The sequence below is a fragment of the Pan troglodytes genome, chromosome 1 (assembly GCF_028858775.2).
Source record: "Pan troglodytes isolate AG18354 chromosome 1, NHGRI_mPanTro3-v2.0_pri, whole genome shotgun sequence".
In the NCBI taxonomy this organism is placed as follows: Eukaryota; Metazoa; Chordata; class Mammalia; order Primates; family Hominidae; genus Pan; species Pan troglodytes.
Genome location: NC_072398.2, coordinates 145900640 through 145925624, shown reverse-complemented (window position 1 = coordinate 145925624; position 24985 = coordinate 145900640). Strand labels below are relative to the sequence as shown.

At 36.3% G+C, this 24985-nt stretch overlaps 1 protein-coding gene across 4 annotated transcripts in view; it reads right to left on the bottom strand.

Annotated features, from left to right (window-relative positions):
* Positions 1-5522: 5522 nt before the first annotated feature.
* SYDE2 (synapse defective Rho GTPase homolog 2) overlaps positions 5523-24985 on the bottom strand; it is a 49771-nt gene continuing 30308 nt past the window's right edge. The window contains exons 5-8 of one of the 4 annotated variants that reach the window (XM_016921721.4): positions 22627-22844; positions 18108-18339; positions 13375-13418; positions 12732-12805 (exon numbers count right to left, since the gene is read on the bottom strand). In XM_016921721.4, the coding sequence (XP_016777210.1) occupies positions 13408-13418; positions 18108-18339; positions 22627-22844 (461 nt within the window). In that variant the 3' untranslated portion in view covers positions 12732-12805; positions 13375-13407. Of the gene's footprint in view, positions 12806-13374; positions 13419-18107; positions 18340-22626; positions 22845-24985 lie in introns of all 4 variants that reach the window. The other 3 variants (XM_016921711.4, XM_016921719.4, XM_016921720.4) reach the window with 3 other exon arrangements.

Here is a 24985-nt window from a genome sequence, read left to right as displayed (position 1 = left end):
AATTCCTTATGGATTCTGGATATTAGACCTTTGTCAGATGAGTATCTTGCTATTACAAATTAGTCTGCTATGATAATTTCTGTACAAGTTTTCCTTACAGACATATGCATTCATTTCTTTTGGATAAATATCTAGGAATGGAATGTCTGGATCCTGTGGTATGTATATGTTGACTTTTTAAAGATAATGCTAAATAAAAGTGGTTTTGCCATTTTACATTCCCACCTGCAGTATATGAGAGTCTCATTTCTTCCACATTCTTGCCAGTAGGGTCACTGTTTTCAAATTTAGCCATTCTAATTGCTGTGTGGTGGTATCTTTTTGTGGTTTTAATTTGCATTTCCTAATGACTAATGATAGTGGTTAATTTTCATGTCTTTATTTGCCATTCATATATACTCTTTCATGAAGTGTGTGTTCATGTATTTTGCTCATTGCAGGGAGCAAGGGGAGTGTTTTTTTAATTATTATTGAGGTTTTGGAATTTTTTATACATCCCGGATGCCGGCCATTATCAGATATATGCAAATATATACTCCCAATGTGGTTCATCTTCTTATTCTCTCAACAGGGTCTTTCAAAGTGCAGAAGTTTGTAAATTTGATGAAGTTCAGTTTATCAAAAAAAAATTTTTTATGTATCATGTTTTTGGTGACCAATCTGAGAAATCTGTGCATAATCCAAGGTTTTCTTCTAGAAGTTTTATACTTTTAGGCTTTACATTTAGGTCTATGATGTATTTTGAGTTCATTTTTACATATGGTATGAGATGTGGATCAAAGCATTTTTTTCATGCAAATATTTTATTGTTGCAGCACCATTTGTTGAAAAGACTATTCTTTCTTCACTGAATTGTCCCATCAAAAATCAGTTGTCCATATATGTATGAATCTATTTCTGAACTTTTATTCTATTGATTTGTCTATTTTGATGCCATTACTATACCATCTTGAGTACTGTCACTTTATAAGTCACCTTAAAATCAGATAATGTTGGTCCTCCAACTCTGTTCTTTTTCAAAGTTGTTTTGGTTAGTCCTTCGTATGTGTATGTATATTTTAAAAATTTACATATGCAATTCTGACTTTCATAAAATTTCCACTAGGTGATTTGTTAGAAGCCCAACAACCCCCTTGTGACCTAGGCCCTGTTTAAAGGCATTAAGGATATGGCTGATAATGGCTTAAGTACTGTTCCCTACTGGCTGAGGCCGAAAGTAGACCTGAGAAGTTGAGATGGCTAATACAAAAGCCAACAGTCTTTCAGAAGTGAACATAACATGGAACTGTAGCAGGAGCATCGAGGGACCCCACAGTTAGCAAAAAGAACCAACAGAACCTAAGGAATACTTCCAGTACTTTCTTAGGCATAGTTTAATATGCTCCCATTTTAAAATAAAGTACAAATAAACCCTATCCATCATTAACACTTTAGCATTTGAATCAGGTGATGAGAGCACATTCTTCCAGGCAAGATTGTAAAACCAAATGGAAGGCAAGATTTCCCTGGAGGTAGAGAAGCAGGAGACAGATTCTGTTGGGCACAGGAAGGAAAGGCAAGACTACTTGGGATATCTGAGGCCCAAGGCAGCCAGAGGTGGCACATGGCCACTGGGGCCTGAGGGGAAAGGATTTACCAAAAGAGGTGAGAATATGCTGCTTTGACCACTTTGCAAATTAACTGGGTGCCCCATGGCAGCAATTGCCTAGTGATTACCTGGAAAATCTTTATGTGTGTGTGTGTGTGTGTGTTTTTTTTTTTTTTGACTGCCTATGTGCAGTTCAGCATTTCCACTTCCTACTCCATTTACAAAAGGGTCCCAAAGTTTATCTTGTGACATTTGGTCCTTTATTAAGAGGAAGCAATAGGTGGTCATTTTTAGAGGATAACATCCTGTGCTTTTACCATTTCCATAAAAGGGAGGGGATTTAGCTACTTCTCAAGAGAAAAGAGTATGAGAGAATCACTTCCAGCTTCTCTTTAAACCCCTAATTTACTGTTCCCCAAGTCACAAAGAATGACTCATCTGAGTAGTGAATTGAGAAGAACTTCAGCATGCTTGGCTAGGAGCCTTCTGCATTCTCTCACCACACACCAGCCTGTTGGTAATACATACTTTTATGGTGCTGACAGGCTCTGCCCATGCCAGGAGAGGTCTTTTTTCATAAACTCCACCAGTGACTAGGTGGGAATGATCAGATCACAGAGGATATATGAAGAAGCCCACTTGGCCATAGACCCAAGTCATATTCTCCAGCTTACCTTTGTCAAAAGTAAATTTCATATTTTGATCTCTATGTCTGGCTCCTATGCCCTGGTTCTAATCTTAGGAAGGAAAGATACATTTTTGGTGATTTCCTACCAACCCTATGTTGGTAGTTCAGGGGAAAATATGCTGGTAGGAAAGGGTTAAAAGTGTGAGAGGAAACAAAATGAAAAAAAAAAAAAATGTGGTCAGGGAAACAGCACTGAGAAGTCCTCAAGGCAGAAATGCAGGCTGTAAGAATTGTGCTTTGGCTCTGTTCCTGCCAGTGTGGAGCCTACAGGGTTCATGAAGAATGGGCCCCATTTGGGACACAATCTCAGACTGCAGACAGACCCTCCCCAACCCTGCTATAGGAGACCTTTCACTCTGTCTATCGCCAGCTCCGGGTGGGAATTAGTCAAGTGTCTTACCTAGACATGGTACTTTTGTCCCTTAAAAAGAAAACAGACTGGTATTATCTGTGTGTTCAACTTTCAATGCAGCTTTGACTTTTCTTGTGTCCCAACATTTGTGATAGAAAAGATGGAGATTGTCTTAGTCCACTTTGTGTTGCTATAAAGGAAAACCTGGGGCTAAGCAATTTATAAAGGAAAAAGGTTTATTTGACTCATGATTCTGGTGGCCAGAAAGTTCAAGATTGGGTGAGGGCTGCTGGCTGCTTCCATTCACAGGAGAAGGTGAAGGAGAGACAGTGTATGCACAGGTCACATGGCGAGGAAGGGGTGGTGGTGGAGGGAGAGTGTGCAAAGAAGTGCTAGGCTATTTTTAACAACTGGCTCTATTGGAACGAATACAGTGAGAATTCACTCCTTACTCCACCTCCCAGGGAGGGCATTAATCTATTCATGAGGAATCTGCCTCCATGACCCAAACAACTTTCACCTCCCAAGACACCACACTGAGGATTAAATTTTGACAAGAGATTTGGTGGAGACAAACAAACCATATCCAGACCATAGCAGAGACTAAACTCAGTATTTCCCAAAGTGTGGTATGCATGTTAAGGTGTACATAACTGTACATAGAGCTCACACCTTAATTATCTCAATAGTTATGAATTCATTTTAGTGTATAGAAAAAACCGTTTAACTCGTTAATGACAAGTGATACTGGTTTTCCATATATGGCAGCAGTGTAAAGTTTTACATTTCAATTTTTTTAATTGAAAAAATAATTTTAAATAAAATAAAGTAATATACACAGTATTTAAATATGGTAGAAATTGTGCAGGTTGTCTGTGAATGATGGGAGTCTAGGATAGCTAAAAGTAATTTGGTAAGAATTACAAGATATACCTAAGGTCAGGAGTTCACGACCAGTCTGGCCGACATGGTGAAACCCCAGCCCTACTAAAAATACAAAAATTAGCTGGGTGTGGTGGCACGTGCCTGTAATCCCAGCTACTCAGGAGGCTGAGACAGAATTGCTTGAACCCGGGAAGCAGAGGTTGCAGTGAGCTGAGATCACACCGCTACCCTCCAGCCTGGGTGACAGAACAGGACTCCATCTCAAAAAAAAAAAAAAAAAAAAGAAATAATTACAAGATATTCATTACTTGTATACAAATGAATACAAAATATTCATTAATTTTTAGAAGCTATTAATAGCAATGTTGGTTCTTTCTAACAGTGATGAATTCTAAGATTTGTGATGAATTAATACCACAAATCTTTTAGAGGTTAATTATAATCACACCAAGTTCACCAACAATTGAATCTTTTTTTTTGGCTTCCAAAATGACACTTACTGTGAAATGTCCTGATTTACCCACCCACTGACTTGTAGTCACTAATTTTCCCAAGACCACTTTAACTATAAAAAAAAGACAAAAGTCGTTTTTTAAAAAGAGATAAAACATTACTCTCTTAACCACAAATAATTACTCAGGAGTGAATATTTTTAAAATTATGTAGACATTGCGATTATAGTACTTAGTCTCTTCCTAATGTCTTGATGCCTGCAACTTACTTTGAAATGCACAAAAAAAATGACAAATAATGGATAGATATGTGATTGAGCAAATATAACAAAAAGCTTATAAATTATAGAATCTGGATGCTAGATATATGGGTATTCACCATAAAATTTTCAACTTTTCTATAAAGTTGAAAGTGTTCATAAACATTGAGGGAAAAGACACCGGTATGGCTTCTTTTATGTATATTTCCTTGGCTTTATAGGTGAATTTGATATACAGTACAGATCAAATGTAGATTTATAACCTTGGACAGATGGCACTTTATGCTCTGACATTTCTTATCTACCAGCCTAGACAAGTAGTTTTCACTTACCTAATGATTCAAACTTGCTCTTAGGTTAAAGAGTGGGTTTTACAATGGCCACAGGGGGAAAAAAGGCAAGAACAGACGCAAACAGGCTGGCAACCTGCATCTCGTTTCTTGAACAAAGGTCAAGAACAAGGGGTCACTGTTCAATATCTGCAGCTGTGAAAAAAATGTGAGCTGCAGGCATGCTGTTTCATAACTTTCACACAAAAAAGTCTTGAATGTGGGGCTTTCCTGTTTCTTCATTTAATGTGTATTGCACTTTTCTAAAGTTGAAATTTTAAACTCTCTTTGGAAAATTATTTTGAAGAGTGGAATTTCCAAAGTATATAGAATATAGAGGGCAACACCAAGTTTCTACTACATCTATACCTCCATTAAGCAAGAAAGCCAGATTAACCCAAATAACTTAAAAGCATGTCAAGTGGCCTTATGAAACAAATAAGAATGAAGTTAACCCAACCCAAGGGCAATGTTTATGCATTTTCTCATTGCTTAAAACAAACACTTGACATTGAGGAAAATAAAAACATTAAATGTAGTGCCTGTCCCTCAAAGTGGTTTCTCTGCTATTTTTTCTAATAAGGAAGAGTTCTACTTATAGGGTTCATTCAAGTTTATGAAAATGTTTTCTTTTAACAAAATGAAAAATAGTTTTTTCCAGTTCTAGAGAAAGTGCATATGAAGTAAATTAGGTCAAAATTAAGAGGATATATTTTGCTCTTTATGATTTCTATAAAGAAATGATGCATTTTAACAAAATATTTCTTAAAGATGTTTCTTTGTCATGGTGAGATGTGCATTTTCATACACATATCACATAAATAACTGTTTCGACTGTGTTCTGCAGCAAAGAAATGCTACAAAAAATCACCCCAAATTTACCCACCGACTTGTAGTCATTAATTTTCCCAAGACCACTTTAACTATAAAAAAGACAAGTCATTTTTAAAAAAGAGATAAAACATTACTCTCTTAACCACAAATAATTTATTACTCAGGAGTGAATATTTTTAAAATTATGGAGACATTGCGATTATAGTACTTAGTCTTTTCCTAACAAAAAGACAACCATTCTCAAGTATCTTATTACAGTTATTCATTGATTAACAATTAATTGAACAGCTTCTATGTTATAGTCCCTAGGCATATGGCAATGAACTAGATTGTTATACAAAGTCCCTGCTGCCATGGAGATTACATTCTAGAGGAGTGGACATAGACAATAAATGAATAAACAAATAAATAAATGAGATAATTTCAGATAATGATAAAGCCTTGAAGATAAGCCCAGGTGATATGACAAAAAGTGACAATGGATGTGGGTGTAGTTTTTTAAACATTTTTCTTCTTAAATTTGGTTTAAATGTAAACATTTACCAAAGTGATAAATATCTGCAGGTTAGTCAGATAGTACCATAAGTATTTATTAATAGCATTTATTACAAAAAAAACCAGAAATCTCCATCTGCTTCTTCCCCTTATTCTCACAGCAGGCTGTTCAGAAGCAGGCTCTTTGAAGTGACATTTGAGCAGAGAAGCGAATGACAAAAAGAAACTGCTTAAGTAACATCTGGATAAAGAGCTTTCCAGACATGGGCAATGGCAAGAGCAGAGAGCCTCAGACAGCAATGAGGGTCCCCAGTGTTGCTAGAGCCGGGGAGCAAGGGAGAAGGCCTAGGAAATGATGCAGTATATCTTTTTCATAGTAGCTTCCATGAATAGACTGGATCGTGGGTGTAGAGAGGGGAGAGTGATAGCAGAGAGGAAATATGAGATTGAGGGATGATGGTGGCTTGGACTAGGGTATTAGCAGTGACAAACTCCAATGCAGTTTAAGACACACAGCACTTAGACCTGTTGATGGCTGGGATATACAGGGGGGACAGGGTAAGAAAGACTCCAATTTTGGAGCAACAGGGTTCTGATGATTAGGAAAGTGTAGTGTATATTTGTCACTGTTTTGCCTGCTCAGCATCCAAATCTCCTTCTGTGATCATAGAATCTACTTACTATGCAAATTCTAAGAAAGGATGCAAGCTAATTCCTCTCTGCCTCCTGGAAGCTGGAGTACAATCTCATGCTTCTGTCTGGGACTGTGAATCAGGAGTAATGGAGAATGAGGATGTTTTCTAACTAACTCCAGTGGGGAGTACATGAGGCTGCTTAGTGACAGTGACAGCAACAGCAGTGTCATAACCAGGTATGGCCTTGATTGCTGTCATTCTGACGACCTAGCCTCTCTTAGTTTCTGTTTCTTTTCCAAGTCTATTTCTCAAGCTTGCCCATTAAAAAAAAATTTAAAAATAGAGGTATGACATATAAAGGGCACAAATCTTAAGTATGCAACCTGACAGGTAAACACCTATGAAACCACCACCTAGACCAAAATATAAAAGACTTTCAGCACCCTCAAAGTCTTCCCTTTGATACACTATTTTCTCAATAAATTCAATTTCTGCCTGAGTTAGCAAGTCCATTTCAGGCTGAGGCAGAATGCAATCAAGAAATCTGACTTGTGGCACTTCAGTGTTTATCAAATATGACCCTTTTGCATTCAGAATGAAACTTGGTCAGGAAAAACAGCAAAAGAGCATTTTCGTACCAAAGTCCTCAAGTGAGTAAGCCTCAAATTAAGACTTGTTATTATTAATCATAATACAACTTTATCATACCAAAGTACCTAAAAATTGATATATTTAATTTATAAAATCTTAACCATCAAAGTCAATCTGTGGTCTGGAAACTAAATTCTTTTCAGGGACCCCACCAGTACTCAACCTTGTTTCTTTAGGGTCCCTAACATGTAAAGCTACATAATCTGGAATTTTCCAGACAGTTCTTTATTTTTTATTTTTTGAGACGGAGTCTCGCTCTGTCGCCCAGGCTGGAGTGCAGTGGCGCAATCTCGGCTCACTGCAACCTCTGCCGCCCGGGTTCACGCCATTCTCCTGCCTCAGTCTCCCGAGTAGCTGGGACTACAGGCGCCCGCCACCACACCTGGCTAATTTTTTCTATTTTTAGTAGAGACAGGGTCCAGACAGTTATTATTAAATATATATGAAGTCTTGCTGGGCGCGGTGGCTCACGCCTGTAATCCCAGCACTTAGGGGGGCCAAGGCAGGCAGATCACGAGGTCAGGAAATCGAGACCATCCTGGCTAACACAGTGAAACCCCCGTCTCTACTAAAAAACAAAAAACAAAACAAACAAACAAACAAAAAACACAAAAAATGAGCCGGGCATGGTGGCAGGCGCCTGTAGTCCCAGCTACTCGGGAGGCTGAGGCAGGCGAATGGCGTGAACCTGGGAGGCGGAGCTTGCAGGAGCCGGGATCGCGCCACTGCACTACAGCCTGGGCGACAGAGCGAGACTCCGTCTCAAAAAAAAAAAAAAAAAAAAAAAAAAAAAAAAATCAAAAGATATAGATGAAGTCTTCTGGCCTTCTTATTCTAGTAGTAACTCTATGAGCACCATCACCAAGTACAGAGGCATTAGTACTAATCGTTAACAGGACATTATAAGACATTTTAATAACTACTGTATTAACAACACCAACGTCCAACAGAAGGAACTCACTGAAAAAACATGGAGTCATTTCAATCTCATTTGATGGCGCTCTATCCAGCTGCTCAGGCCCTACTCCTTTCACAGTCCACTGGCAGATTCTTTTGGCTCCTGCTTCAAAATATATCCAGAATCCAACCATATCTCACCATCTCTATTGTTTCTATCCTGGTCCGAATCTTTCTAGCCTGGACTACTGCAAAACTGGATGCTTGAAGGTAATAGTGAAATGTCTTCAAAATTCTAAAGAAAAATGAGTTTGAACATAGAACTGCAGGCCCAATAAAAATAAAGTGTGAGGAAAAAATAAAGGCCTTGTCAAACACACAAGGACTCCTAGTTTCTCTCCCATGCACCCTTTCTGGGGGAAAAAAAGGCACCTGTAAATATACTTCAGCAAACAGAAAAGACAAATTCAAGAAATGCAGCAAAAAAAAAAAAAAAAAAGAAAGAAAGAAAAGAAAAAAGAAAAAAAAGAAAAGAAAAGAAAAAAATAGGAGTACAAAGAAAATACATCCCAAGATGACAGCTAAAAATCACTTTGTCCAAATTCGATGAAGCTGATTAAGAAGCATAAAATGATCTTGGGGTTAGAGTGAAGAATATACTTCCTTCCTTCCTATCAATTCTGTCAAAGAAAAATAAAACAAGAATATAGTTCCAGAATCCCAAGATGAGAGCTAAAAGCACTCTGAACAAATTTGGTAATTCAATAGTATGATTAAAAGAAGAGCTACAGTAAAGCAAGTATTTTTCTTCTGTCGAGAAATAAAAGCAGGCTGGAAGCAGTGGCTCATACTGTAATCCCAGCACTTTGGGAGACTGAGGCGGAAAGGATCGCTTAAGACTACAAATTTGAGACCAGTCCTGGCAACATAACAATACCCCGTCTCTATTGAAAGATTAAAAAAAAAAAAAAAAGAAATAAAAGCAATTACTTACTCCAGGAACCATTAAGGTATGCAAAAGCCATGACCCAATTACGTAGCAAATGACACATGGCATGATTTGGGGAAGTTAACAACTGGCTATAAAAGAATCCATTTGGCCTTTATGCGTGAAACATTCTGCTTAAATCAGCACAGACTTAAGGATATAAGATAGATACATAGAAGGAGATAAATCACCTGGTTTACCTGTGCATACTTTTGCATAGTGTGACTGCTAGTTACTGATTTGCAGTGTTTAGAATAAATATACAGTATACGGTATATACAATATACAAATAAATATACAGTATAGAGGGAAAACATTATACATCTATTAAAACTGATTATATAAACTAATAGTATAACTTAAGAGAAGTTAGGAGGTAAAGGACAGTAATGGAAGGGAAGTACAAGGTTGGTCATTTCCTCAATGTTATGGAAATATATTTAAAATCAATGGATCAAAAAAATTATTAACTACAGTTATAAAGGAGAACAAATGAACTAAAAACATAACAAAAATGGTGAGAAGGAATGAAATGAGATAAATTGTTTATCATTCATAGAATGACAAATTTGGCTTAAATGATAAGAAACAGCAGCAAGAAACGTGCTGTTAACCTCTAAGAGGTGAAATTGGTGTGGATGGCAGACAGAAACACTTGTACTTTTATTTTCTATCCATCTGAATTGTTTAGAATTTTTATTCAGGTACATGCTCTAAAATTAAAATTGTTTTTAATCCTAAAAAACATTAGGGGCTGGGCATAGTGGCTCACGCCTGTAATCCTTGCACTTTGGGAGGCTGAGGCGGGTGAATCGCTTGAGCCCAGGAATTTGAGACCAGCCTGGGCAATATACTGAGATCTTGTCTCTATTAAAAAAAAAAAAAAAAAAGAAAGAAAAAGAAAAATTAAAGCTGGCAGCCTCAGAAAGGAGCAACAGTTGACACTACAGAAAGATCCTAGGAAATTATAAAAAGCAGGTATAAAAACTCGCAAAAAATATTTGAAGTAAAATGCCATTTAAAGTAAAGACATCTAAACTTATCCAACACTTCTGGTACAGCAGAGTCAATAAAAGCAGTTTATAGCTATAACTCGGTGATTAGACAACAAAAAAATGATAGAATTCTCTAAGAGGGCAGAGATCAACTTTAAAACTATTCTCATCCAAAATAATATAGTAATATAGTAATACAAGCATGGCCCTTAAAAGTATTTCAGATTCTGGAAAATTTTGGACAAATAAATGTTATTTACATATATTGATGGATAATACATGATGGTCCAAAATTTTAACACCTTTGTTTAAAAAGAATATTAAAATAAGTGATCCTTAAAACCATTATAATTAATAGCATAACACGAAGATTATAATATTTTAATAAAATTTTTACATTTCTAGAGCAATTTATTCAATTCATACATGATATAGCAACAAAAGGAAGGAAACTGAGACAGCTTTCCTATAAAACATTCAAGAGTACTTTCCTTTGACTGTTTACTCAATATATATGTTCTCTTGGTATTCTTCTGAACTGTTAACACAAAGTTTTAAAAAATGAAAATTTCATATAAAAATATTTATCTTTTTTAACAATGGGTTTTCAAATTAAATAATGTCTGTTTATCAATATTTATTGCATAGAAATATTTTAAGTACTTTAATATTTAGAAAAACATCAGGAAGCCAGTTTTTCAATGGCTGCCATATCTTAAAAGTTGGTAACTTAAAGTCTATTTATAATTTTAAAATTACATATTCTGTAGATATAGAAGTTTAAAAAAATACATTTTGATTTAATACAAAAGCCTTCTAAATTTACATTTTCAAACATTACTGTGATTCTATAACATTGTATATATACTTAGCCAAAATAAGTTAATTTTAAAAAATCAGTAACATGTAATATGCTGGCAAGACTATTTAGAAACAAATGGGGGTAATTATAAAGTCAATGTTATAAATGTACTACTACAAATAAATAATTAAAACAAAGCAGAATATAAAAATGCATAGAACAGGGGCAGATTTATTAAATCTAAGTCACCAGTGCAGAAATCTGGGTACTTAATCCCTTAAGGAGTTAGAGGATTTCAAATTTAAAAGATGACTTTTCCCAGGGGACATTGTGACTTTCTGTGAATAAAGGAAAGAAAGTCTATTATTTCTATTCAGATGCTTCTAGAGTATTATTGTTCAAGTGTTTTTATGTAATTCCTCCTTTAATTTAAATGTTCTTTCCCTGAAAAAAATACTTTAAGATAATAATTTTGGCCTCATGACATATATACTTTAAAAATACATGTGATTCTACAATAATCCCTCCCCCATCCTGATATCTATACATATATGCATTTATAAATATATACAGTTTCAGGATTATAAAAATATTTAATTTTTATAAGCTTAAATAATTACTGTTAATACAGAAAACATTAATACTTGTATAATTTCACTTTTATTTATAAAAAGATTTTCTTATAGCAGCATTTGCATTACAAATAAAATTTGACCAAAGGATGTTGCAGTGTACCAGGACCAGTACTGCAAATCAGACTGAGCAGCTGTGATGTTCCTCTAAAAGAACATCTAGAGGCCAGGCGCAGTGGCTCGCGCCTGTAATCCCAGCACTTTGGGAGGCCAAGGTGGGCGGATCATCTGAGATCAGGAGTTCGAGACCAGCCTGGCCAACATGGTGAAACCCCGTCTTTACTAAAAATACAATAATTAGCTGGGCATGGTGGTGGGCGCCGTCATCACAGCTACTCGGGAGGCTGTGGCAGGAGAATCACTTGAACCAGGGAGGTGGAGGTTGCAGTGAGCTGAGATCGCACCAGTGTACTCCAGCCTGGGCGACAGAGTGAGACTCTGTCTCAAAAAACAAAAAAAAAAGGACATCTGTCTCAGCTACAGAAGAGTGGTTCCCATAAAGCAGAAAAACCTTGAGGGGCTAATAACTTATGTGAACCTCCTTAAGTGCATTTGAAAGTTATCTCCATAGAGTTGGCAAGATTTAGTAAAATATCCCAAGAAGTCCAAGTTTTATTGATCCCCAGAAAAGTTTTCTAGAGAGATAAGTAAAAATTGTATTAATGAATATAGTGTTTTTAATTGAATCATATAAACTTATTAAAAATTAATTAAAGATTTCAAGAGTAAAAAAATGAAAACATCGCTGTGGGTGGTATAAGAAAATAAAACAAAAACAGATTTGAAACTTTAAGACATTACAAAAAAAAAAAACCCTCAATCTCAAAAACTCATATTAAGCTTGTTTTTGTTGAGCTCACGTTCCAGATTTCCAATCAAAGTATCAATACTTTCTTGTAGATCTTTGAGATTGTTTTTTCGATCCACTGTAGACTCAATTGTCTGCATTGTCAAATATGTCTGAAATGTACACTCTTTGGACATGGGAATTGGCTGTTCAATCATTACTTCTGGCCCATCCATTTTGCTATAATTTTCTCCGATTTCTCTATCTTCTGAAGGGACATCATCATAATCCACATCATTTAAATTTTCTTTTGTATTTAAAAAGTAGTTTTCCCCACAGCTGCTCCAGTCTCCTGCATAACGATTGCTAAGTGGACTGTCTAATCGGTTTTGCCTTGGCCTAAGTACTCCTGATGAATCAGTACCACTCAAATTTAACACATGAGGTCGTTCTTTCTTCTGCCTCAAATAATTCAGAGAAGACTTCTGCTCTGGGAATAAATTGTCTGTTGATTTTTTGACAGTTAAACGCTGCACTAGAAACAAACAATAATTTTGCTTTAGTGACAGTAATCCAACTGAACTTAAAAAAAAAACAGAGCTAAAGATAAGCCATTTAATCATCAACTACAAACATGCATTAAAACAAAAACATGCACTCTGTCAAAAGAAAGCATTCCATAATTTTTATTACCAGACATAATCTAGATTAAGGATAGAAGCAGTATAACGTTCCATGGTGCTAATTCATGCTACATCATAACGTCCCCAAACAAATCACATTTCCAATGTCGATTAATTTTCTACGCAACTTTATTATTATCTAGCTATAATTCAAACAATAGCTAAGCTGGTAGCTTCTCCTAAATTAAAAGCTACAGCAAAAAGCAGGCAAGGCATATTGGTGTACAAACAAAATATAACAAGAAGTTCCTTTGTCTGCAAACATCTAAATGAGGCAAAGGCATCTAAAGTGATCAGCCTAGTAAGTTCTGACCCTTGTGGGCTTTTCTGCAATTCTATTAGCATCAGAGTCATAGTTTACTAAGCAGATCAAATTTCACTTTGATAAAATGTACAAATACTAGATTTGACCACTTGTTACCTGAGTTTGATTATACAGCATTATCTACTATCTTCATTTATTGCCTGGAAATAGTACAGATATTTTATTTTCTCATTCTGGTTAGGTATTTAACAATCCCAAATAACATTTTCCACGTTAAGACTAGTTTATTCTGAGAGTATGCATTGTGCTAGCCATATAGACGATTACCACAGAGACACACATTACTTCATTACAAACCAAGGTTTACTCTTGTGTGTTGAACAAAATATTTAAGGCTATTCTGTATATAAAACAGACAATTTAAAATGCTGACACATAGCTATTAAAGATTACCCATAATATCTTTCTCTTTCTGCTTGTTTATTCTCCATGAATAAGTGCCCCTTCCTATTTCCCTTCACTAAGATAAAGCAACATAAATCAGTGATAACACACAAACTTTATACTCTCCAATATATAATGAATGCTTGTTTGCTGTTGTATAAAATAAGACAACTGAAAAACTATAAAAACATATATATGGTTCTAGTTTTCCAGACTTAAGTGATATTCATAACATTTTTCATAGATCTCACACTTTTTTAAATTTAGATTTTATTGAAATATTTGATAACTGTACACAGGTATGTTTTTAACATTTCTATTGCATTTTTAAGATGGTTATTATGTATCACTATAGATAGCCAAAATTTCTTGATCTAAAATTTTCTAGAAAATAAAAGTTATTTACTTTAAATTGATCTTTAATGTTAGTATTAATATAGAATGGTCCATACCATCAACTGATGTAAGTGCAGAATGGATAACTGATTTTTCCACTGTGTAATTATTCATATTCTTTTTCTTCCTCTAGCTGCTTATCACCACTATCTCCTTGCTTTTCCCCCCTCATTCTTTGTGCTATTCCTTTTCTTTTTAGTGCTTAACTGTCATGCCTGTTGTTTTCACCAACCAATTACAATATTCTGCTAGCCTTGAGGTTATCTGGTCTGATCTAACCATGTATTTTTGCTTTATGTCTTAAAATTGTCCTATTGTGCCTGCATTTTCAGACATTTGCCTGCAAAATCCAGATTCATTTTGTTGCCAGTTGCTTAGAGTTACTCACCTAAGACCCTATTGAAACATTGTTTCTGTATATTATCTTGGAAAATATTAAGAAACCAATTAAACTGATATTTTACATCTTTTAGACTAAAAATTTCAATTTCTGAAAAACCAACATCACTGACTTTTTAGACTACTGATGTCAGAGTGGTTTACAACTAAATATACGGTGAAAATGGCTAATTTTAACCTCAAAAGTTCTGGTTTTCCCATCACTGTTGACTACCCACCTTCAGTAGAACAAAATTAAAAATGCAGTCTATAAGGTTGCTGAAAAAGAATTCAAAATGTAATAAGTACTAAGAAACTTAATTTTTCCTTATCTTGTTTTCTACCAGTAGATTTGTTTCTAATTAGTACTTTATTATCCTTTTATCCATAATCACCTTATTTAACAAAAATATACTGACTGTCTAGTTAGTGCCAAATACTCTGCTAGGACCTGGGAATATAAAGTTAAAAAGAATCCCCAACGTCACCAAACTTAAAATCTTGTAAGAAAGATGAAATAAAAAGAAATAAGAGAAAAATTGATACCTTTTCCAAAAAACTTGCCCCAAATATATTTATCATAGAAAATGTGGTATAGCGGCCAGGTGGTGGCTCACGCCTGTAATCCCAGCACTTTGGGAGGCCAAGGCAGGCAGATCACTTGAAGTCAGGAGTTCGAGATTGGCCTGGCCAATATGGTGAAACCCCATCTCTACTAAAAATACAAAAATTAGCCAGGCGCAGTGGTACACGCCTGTAATCCCAGCCACTCAAGAGGCTGAGGTAGGAGAACTGCTTGAACCTGAGAGGCAAAGGTTGCAGTGAGTCAAGATTGCGCCAGTGCACTCCAACCTGGGCGACACAGTGAGACTCCATCTCAAAAAAAAAAAAAAAAAGAAAGAAAATGTGGTATAGCAAGGATCTAGGAATTATACTCTCTCTAAATTGATTTCTCCATCTTTAAAGTGATAGGGGGGCCAGGAGTATTATTTTCAGTATTCTTAAAACAGAAAATGAATATCTAAAAGAAACATTTTTGTGAAAACTCAATACATAAAACAGATAAAAAAGAAGGCTGTTCTGGTCAACGGGAAGTGTGTTTCCATTTTGTTCCCCCACCCCTTGCTGACCTGGCTTCTAAGCTGCTTCCAAAGAACCCTAGAGCTTAGTAGAAGACAATCTAAAAAACTATTGGCAGGACGACTTTTACCTTCTAATGCTGATAAACGCTGAAGTTCTAACCAATTACTTTGAAGATAGGATTTTTCAAATATAAATCTCAAAGCAAATTATCTTCTTGCCCAAAAATAAAAAACAAAAAATAACATGAAACAAAACAAAAAGTTTAGAAAATAAAAAATAAGGGGGCGACTCTTTTTAACTCTGGAGTTGGAGAATTTCCAAATGGAAAAATAAGATATGCATATCAAGGAAAGCTAAAACCTTCTATTGAATGCATGGAGATAGGATAGGCATTCACTGAGTTAATATGCTGTGGCCTACTAGTCTTTGCCACATTCTCTATGTCACCATCAACTTTCTCAGGCCAAGTAAATGCACCTCGTCTACTTGATTTCTGCCTTTTCTTGAATTCAACAGCAGGTGATTGACAGGGTAAAACTGTTGTTTCTTCTCAACTTTCTGCCCTGTTTTTTGTCTGAGGTACTACAACTAAAGAAAAATAACAGGTTATAGAAAAAGGAGCAGTTATTTTTAAAACCACCAACACAAATCTTTGGAATAAGGTGCTGTACACTAGGAACAGCTGTTTAAGGCTGTCTTTAGAATACAGTGAATTTGAAATCTGAACCTGCTTTTTCTATAACACAAGATATACATTAAGTTTCTTCTCTCAAACCCAAAACTAAGGTGGCTACTATTACAAAATAATAAAATGACCTTAACCTCTGGCACAGAATAATTAATAATTAATCATAACGAACTCAGGCACTGACAGTAAACTTAATGGTATCTCCAGGGAAGCAAGTTTTCATTTGTGGTAATGACAAGATGGCTTTCTCCCAAATTCTTGGTGTTTATTAGAATTAAAGCTGTTCTAGAAAAAGGAGACACAGTTGACACTCTGAAAGATCCCTTATGTTGGTCATCAAATGCTGAAATTAGCTCAATTACCCTGAGAATCTTGATTCAGGGTTTTAAAATAGTTAAAATAACATTCTAATTCAGTTAAAACATGAATTAGAATAATTTTTAAGCCGGCATTTAAAAGAAAGTAAAAGCTTTAACTTTCCAAATTTTAAAGTTGAATTTTTTTTTTTTTTTTTTTTTTTGAGACGGAGTCTCACTCTGTCCCCCAGGCTAGAGTGCACTTCCGCAATCTCGGCTCACTGCAACCTCCGCCTCCCTGGTTCAAGCAATTCTCTTGCCTCAGCCTCCCAAGTAGCTGGGACTACAGGTGCCCGCCACCATGCCCAGCTAATTTTTTTGTATTTTTAATGGAGGCGGGGTTTCACTATGTTGGCCAGGCTGGTCTCAAACTCCTGACCTTGTGATCCACCTGCCTCGGTCTCCCAAAGTGCTGGAAAATTTTTATTAACTTAATTTTTAATTCACTTTAAACGATGAAATCAAGCATTCTCTTGTACTTTAATCTTTATATATATATAACAAAAGAGTAACCGAAGACATTGACTGAGTGCTCACTTTGTGCTAAACATTTTGCTCATTGCCTTAGATGCTTTATCTCAATCTTTACAACAACCCTGAGGCAGGCATGATTTAGAGAGAAGCAAACTGGGAGTTGAAGAGGTTAAAGTTTTTGTCCTAGCCCATCCTGCTGGCAAGTGCCACCATCCAGATCTGAACCCAAACCTGACTCCAGGGCCAAGCACGGTTACTAGTGTGCTCTACACTAAACACCGAAGTACTTCACACTTGGTCCCATGCAGTGTGGGGTGAGAGTATCAGGGGTTACTAAAAGCTAAGAAAAATTTGAAATTTAAATGCAGGGTCATTTATAGAATGTCAAATTAAACACATATTTCTTTTAACTCTGAAATTACATCAGAGATAATTAGGAAAATAATTGTCAGTCTTTAGTTATTGATTGAAATAAGGATTGGATAAGAAAGATGGAAAGGTCAAGGGTAATTCCCAATTTAAGCTGAGATAATTTGACTAATGACCATGAATGCAGTTAAAGACATAAAGAAGAATTGATTTAAGGAGAAAAATGAATTCTGCTTTATACCGGTTGAACTAAAAATGAGAAGAGTAAGTAAATTAGTGTTTATTGAGTCTCTATTACATGTCAAGAGCTACACTGAGCACATTACATACACAATTTTTAAAAATCCTAATAAAAATCTATAAACATATTATTAAATCCATATGACAAAAGATGATACAAGGCTCTAAGACGTTAAGAAACCAACCCAAGGTCAGATTGCTAATAAGTGGCACAACCAGGATTTAAATCTAGATCTGACCAAGTCTAAAATGTGCACATTAATCTACGTGCCTACAATGTCATCAGCAAAGGCAGAAAACATTTAAATGAAAAAAATCTAAAGGGCAGGTATCAATTCACAACATTTTGAAAAAGCAAAATCTAGAAGAGTTTCTTCAATCATATATGAGCATATTTAATGATTAGTTAATTCAAATACCCTATCATTGAAAGTGAAAAATATTTCCATAGAATCATTTACCTGGCCAGAGTTGGAGTAAGTAATGAAGAACTTCAATGTGTTTTTTAAAATCCAAAGCACTTGCAAGTTCTTCTGAATCAGTAAAGACTCTGTTGTTATGGGTGGAAGGCTCTTGCCTCTGACTTAATAATACTGGTCCAAAGCACACAGCCAAATTCTGGCACGTCATCTTATTCACTTCATGATAGGAAGCCACCAATTTCAAATGATCCAACAACATCTTTAGGGTTGCCTAAATTAAATTAAATTTCAATTAATATAGTCATAAAGAGGCAAATTCAAGGACACAATTTATAGCAGGAAATACAGATAAGCATCTTGTCACTTTTAAAAGGATTTTTAAAAAAGATTTGCGTATAAATTGGATGTTTGGAACCTAGAACATAGTTTCTAATAGAAACATTATATGGGGCCTAAATTATGTTCCAGCCGGGCACAGTGGCTCATGCCTGTAATCCTAGCACTTTGGGAGGCTGAGGCAGGAGGATCACCTGAGGTCAGGAATTCAAGACCAGCCTGGCCAACGTGGTGAAACCTCATCTCTACTAAAATAGAAAAATTAGCCGGGCATGATGGCGGGTGCCTACGATCCCAGCTACTCGGGAGGCTGAGATGGGAGAATTGCTGGAACCCAGGAGATGGTGGTTGCAGTCAGCCGAGACTACACCCCTGCACTCCAGCCTGGGTGGCTGAACGAGACCCTGTCAAAAAAAAAATTATGTTCCAACAACACAATTTAATCCATTAAATGGTTAAAATATACATTCTTTATAAAATACTTATGAATGCATTCCAAATTTCAGCTGGAATCCCTGGGAAAATGCATCCATTACCTCTTTCTCTTCTAACATGGCAACAGCAAAGGCTGTGATGAAAAGGGGATTAGGGTAAGAATGTTCATTTTTAAGTACAGATAAGTCCTGTAGTTGTAAGTTGTAATCACTATCATGCTTAAATCTAGGAAGCTAACCATTCCGGAACATGGCCAGGTTCTATAATGATTTGGATTATGAAAGACATGTTTAAAAGGCCAATATGCTTCTTAACTAATATAAATATAAATAAATAAATATATATATATGTGGTAAATAAACCTTAAAAAGAAGAATAGTACAGTTAGAAATGAAAGAAAAAAATTACCAAAAAAAAATTTTTTAATCCTTAAAGAAACTAGTAAGGGGAGTTGGCTCAAAAAGTGGAATGGTTATTTAGGTTTCAACAATTATGGAAAGAAATGATGTTTTTTGATGTAGTGGCATAGGATCAATCATTTAACAAAATGAGTAATTTTTTCTTCAAAACTGTATTGAAGACATTGATGCCAATTAAAAACTTTATTTTTTATTTTTATTTTTTTTTTGGAGACAGGGTCTCACTCTGTTGCCAAGGCTGGAGTACAGTAGCATGATCACAGCTCACTGCAGCACCGACCTTCCTGGCTCAAGCAATCTTTCCACCCCAGCCTCCCAAGTAGCTCGGGCTACAGGCATGCAACACCATACCCACTAATTTAAAAAAAATTTTTTGTAGGCCAGGCATGTGGCTCTTGCCTGTAATCCCAGCACTTTGGGAGGCCGAGGCAGGTGAATCATCTGAGGTCAGAAGTTCAAGACCAGCCTGGTCAACATGGGAAACCCCGACTCTACTGAAAATACAAAAAAATAGCTGGTGTGGTGGTGCACACCTGTAATCCCAGCTACTCAGGAAGCTGAGGCAGGAGGATCACTTATTCTGGGAGGCAGAGGTTTCAGTGAGCCAAGATTGTGCCACTGTACTCCAGCCTGGGTGATAGAGCAAGACTCCGTCTCAAAAAAAAAAAATTTTTTTTTTTTTTGTAGAGACAGGGTCTTGCTATGTTGTCTAAGCTGGTAAAAATCTTATTTAAAGAAAAATCAAAATAACATTATTTCTGGAGCCAAAAGTGACAAATGGATTTGCTGGTCAGAAGGCCATTTAATAGCTGTGGCAAGAACAAGTCCAGCAAGATGAGGTAGGAAGCCAGATTACAATGTGCTGAGTAGTAAATGAGTGATGAAGAAGTGATAACAGCTGGAATAAACAGCCCTTCAATGTTTGGCTATGAAGGGAAGGAATGAAGAGAGAATGAAAACTAGAGAAGAATATGGCATTTTAAATCAAAACAAGTCAAATATATGAATCATATTTCTTTTTTAAATTCATAATTATTTCCTAACACAACTCCATATACATTGGCCTCTTAAGGGTATTTCCAGCAATAATTGTGATCATACACACACACAGACACAAACACACTACACCTGGTTAAATATATGTTCAATCTCAATAGCAAGCAAAGGAGTGCAAATTTTTTTTGACTACTAAATAAGATAAGCCAAAAAATGTAATTGTCATGTTCCTTTTGAAAATTAGTCTGGCTGGGCGTGGTGGTTCATGCCTATAATCCCAGCACTTTGGGAGGTCGAGGCAGGTAGATTGCTTGAGCTCAGGAGTTCGAGACTAGCCTGGGCAACATGGTGAAACCCAGTCTCTACAAAACATACAAAAAAAATTAGTTGAGGGTGACGGCACATGCCTGTAGTCCCAGCTACTTGGGGGGGCTGAGGCAGGAGGATGGCGTGAGCCGTGAGCCGGGGAGGTTGAGGCTGCAGTGAGCTGTGTTTGCACCACCGCACTCCAGCCTGAGAGACAAAGTGAGACCCTGTCTCAAAAAAAAAAAAAAACCAGAAAAAAAAAAGAAGAAAGAAAATTAGTATGCAAACATATAAGGGCCTTAAAATGTTCATATTATTTAAATAAGCAATTCCACTTCTGAGACTCTATTCTAAATAATTCTAAATTAAAAATAAATCTGTGTACAAATATTTACAAATCACTCAAAATCTAAATATACAAAAGGGAATACTGATAAATTATGTTGTCAAATCCACTCAATGGTATATCACACAGTTATTGACTGATTGACTGACTGAGACAAAGTCTGCCTCTATCGCCCAGGCTGGAATGCAGTGGCATGATCTCGGCTCACTGTAGCCCTCCCTGGGCTCAAGCCATCCTTCTACCTCAGCCTCCCAAGTAGCTGGGACCCTAGGCACGTGCCACCATGCCCGGCTAATTTTTGTAATTTTTGTAGAGACGGTTTCGCCATACAGCCCAGGCTTACTCAATCTTTTTAGAAAGGATGGTAATAGCATGGGCCTTAGAGTCAGACTTATAGTGTGATAGACTATTTAATATTCACAGAAGTATGTAACTTTCGGCAAGTAATTTAAATTCCCTAACACGCAGTTCTTCACTTATAAGTGGCACTTATAATTTTACCTAGTGCTGGACATGGTGGCTCACACCTGTAATCACAGTACTTTGAGAGGCCAAGGTGGGCAGATCACCGGAGGTCAGGAGTTTGAGACCAGCCTGGCCAACATGGTGAAACCCCGTCTCTACTGAAAATACAAAAATAAGTCGGGCATGGTGGCGCCCACCTATAGTCTCAGCTACTCAGGAGGCTGAGGTAGGAGAATTGCTTGAACCTGTAAAGGTGGAGGTTGCAGTGAGCTGAGATCGCACCACTGCACTCCAGCCCGGGCAACAGAGTGAGACTCCATCTTCAAAAAAAAAAAAAAACAATTTTACCTAGTGTTGGGAAACCAGTATCTCTACTTTTTCCACCCACCCCCTTAAACTTCACCCCACCCTTGTGCTTCTGCACTCTTTAGCTGTTCCCTTCCCCTAATCCAAAGGAGGAGTAACTGTTAATCCAACTGGACAGAGCATAGGACATTCAGGGGACCACAGTAAACTCGCAAGTCAAGTTACTGGACTTACAGTTTCTACCCACTAATTCTTGCTCTTTCTGCCCCAACATGATAAAAAATGTAGGCAAATTTAGCCTCATCTAGACAAGCCCAGTCATACATTTCTCCTATTTTCCCTTCTATTCTAAGGAACAACAGATAAAGTTAGGCTAAGGCTGGTTCTGAAGACCTACCTATCCTTCTCTCTCTCTCCTACAGGCACAGCTGAGGATGCTGGTCTGAAGATTTTGGAGAGGGGGGTGAATGGAAAGGATAAGGAGGAAAAAACGAGGGGTGGGGCTTTTGTTTGTCTTAAAGTTAAGCCATGTACACCAACACAGTTGTCGTATCTAAAAAATACTAAAAGGAGACACACCAAAACGTTAATTATAGCTGCCTCTGGATATTGATGATTGCAATTTTATATTCTTCTTTTCTGTGTCTTTTCAATATTTCTATAATGAACAAATATTATTGTAATAATATTTTAACAATACAATTAAAAAAACTTCAGTGAGTATTCATGCTTGGGCTAAAATCACATATAGAAAAGATAAAACTGTTTTCTAGATTTATTCTGTTTAAGAAGCTTTTACAGACTTAGGCTGTTTAAAGGCAGTAATGGCAGAGCTTTTAAATCCATGAGTGCCACAAATGTCAAATATCTAAAATTATTTGTAGCTCTGGAGGTAGGTATACAGTTCATTAACTGGCTTTCAGGAAAAATGTATACTGGTAATGCTTACCTTCTCAATCTCTGGCAGACAATCCAGCAGGTCAACAGTGTACTTAGAGTCACTTGGGTCATTCTCACAACCATTTGATGACATTTTCAAAGGACTTTTTGCCATTGCATCTAATACAGCCTCATAAAGCTGCTTTGTTATCAGAGGAGAAGGGAGTTCTCTTAAATAATCCTTAAGAACACCTTTAAAAAACAAACCGCAGACAGTTGGTGATTGGACTGCAGAGTGAAATAAAGAAGTATGGTCAATTTTTTAAAATTTAAGTATTATAGCCAACTTTCAACATTTTGAAAACAATAAAAGCAACAACATAAAAAGAATTATAAAATACTAGCATTTTGTATTCTTTTAAGTTGCCTTGGTAATTGACTTGTTGTGAAAGCATGCTAAAAATGTACACATAATTTTCAGTTACCACACGTTAGGTTTGTTAATCATAAAGTAAGCTATTCTTGATACATATACCCTTATTGATTCTGCCCCCTATAAAAAGCTTCTCTAAATGCATGTGAAACAGAAGTTAAGAAAGCAAGGCATATTTATGTTAATTATAAATTATTCCAATTACACAAATTTTGAGTTTCTAGACTTTAAATTGATAATGAAAGAGTACCAATTGTCTGAAACCCTTGGAAATAAATACATTTCCTCTTTAACACTGGAGAAGTGTCTTAAACCGATATATTGGATGGCTGGATAATTGCTAATGCTACACTATCATATGCAAGAAAAAATCATTCCTAAAACCAAACAAATAAAACCAAAAGCTAAGAACAGAAAACATCAGACGTGTCACTATAATGGGAATGAGGAAAGTCAACTGCAAACATTCCACACGTAGTTTTGAACTAAGAAACATTACTTATAGTAGAGGAAACTGGAAAGAATAGTGGTTGTTATATATAAGTAAGGTAGGTAAGATACAAGCTAAAGGCTGGCATGTGATCACAAGGGAAAACAGGAGATACTCCTAACACCAAAACCTAAGTATATACAATATTGATTCAGAACATGCTCTCAGCCTTGCTTAGTTTGAACTTAAACATGATTCTATACGAAGCTTCCCATCTCTTTTTTTTTTTTTTTTTTTAATTGTGACAGGGTCTCGCTCCATCACCCAGGCTGGAGTACACTGGTAACCTCAAACTCCTAGGCTCAAGCAATCCTCCCACCTCAGCCTCTTAAGCAGCTAGGACTACAGGTGGTTGCCCCCACACCTGGCTAATTTTCTTATTTTTTGTAGATCAGGGTCTCACTATACTTCCCAGGTTAGACTTGAATTGCTGGCCTCAAGTGATCCTCCCACCTTATTCTCCCAGAGTACTTGGCATGAGACACTGTGCCTGGCCCCAAGTTTTAAATATTTAATAGTAACATGATTCATTAGTTTCTTATGCATCCTTCTAATGTTTATGCAAATATAAATATGATTTGTCTCCCTCATTGAGAGTTGAGTATCCTTAGTTTAAAAATCCAAAATGCTCTAAAATCCAAAACTTTTAAAATGCCAACATGATGCTCAAAGGAATGCTCATTAGAGCATTCTGGGTTTTTGATTTTTGGATTAGGGATGCTAAACTGGTACACATAATGCAAATATTCCAAAACCCAAAGAAATCAGAAATAAGAAACCTGGATATGCTATTTTGTTTCTTGCTTTTTCATTTAACATCATATCCTTGAGATCTTTTCAGGCCATAGAGAGCTTCCTTAATCACTTTTATAGCCACATTATAGTAGTCCAATGTAAGGATGTCCCATAGTCTTATCTATTCAGTCTCTTACAGATGGATACTAGAATTGTTTCTTATCTTTTGTTTTTCCAAAACATGCTACAATTAATAACCTTGCACACAATCACTTTGTATATATGCAGGTATGTCTGTAGGATAAATTCTTAAAACAGGACTGCTAAGTAAAAAATGCATTTGCAATTTTGAGGAAAAAAGAGGAATAAGAATGTTTCTTTCCTAGGCTTGGAACTTGAGTATCTAGGTGGATACTAGTGACATTATTTCAAATAGAGAACACAGGAGGAAAATCATGTTTTAGGGGGTAAAGAGAAGAGTTTCATTTTGAACATATGGAGCTTAAGGTATCTATGGGGCATTCAAGGCTGCTGGATATAAAAATCTGAGATGAAAGAGATGACTGGAGACACAGATTTAAGAATGATCAACTTAAAGATAACTGCATCTTGGGAATGATTATCAGGGAGACATACAGAGTGATTAAGAGAAGGCTCAGAAAATAACCCTGAAAAACATCAACTTTCCAGGGGTCATCAGGGAAGAGGATCTTCCAGTTGTGACTAAGGAAGAATGGCAAAAGATGTATGTATGGTGAGAGGAGGTGGGGA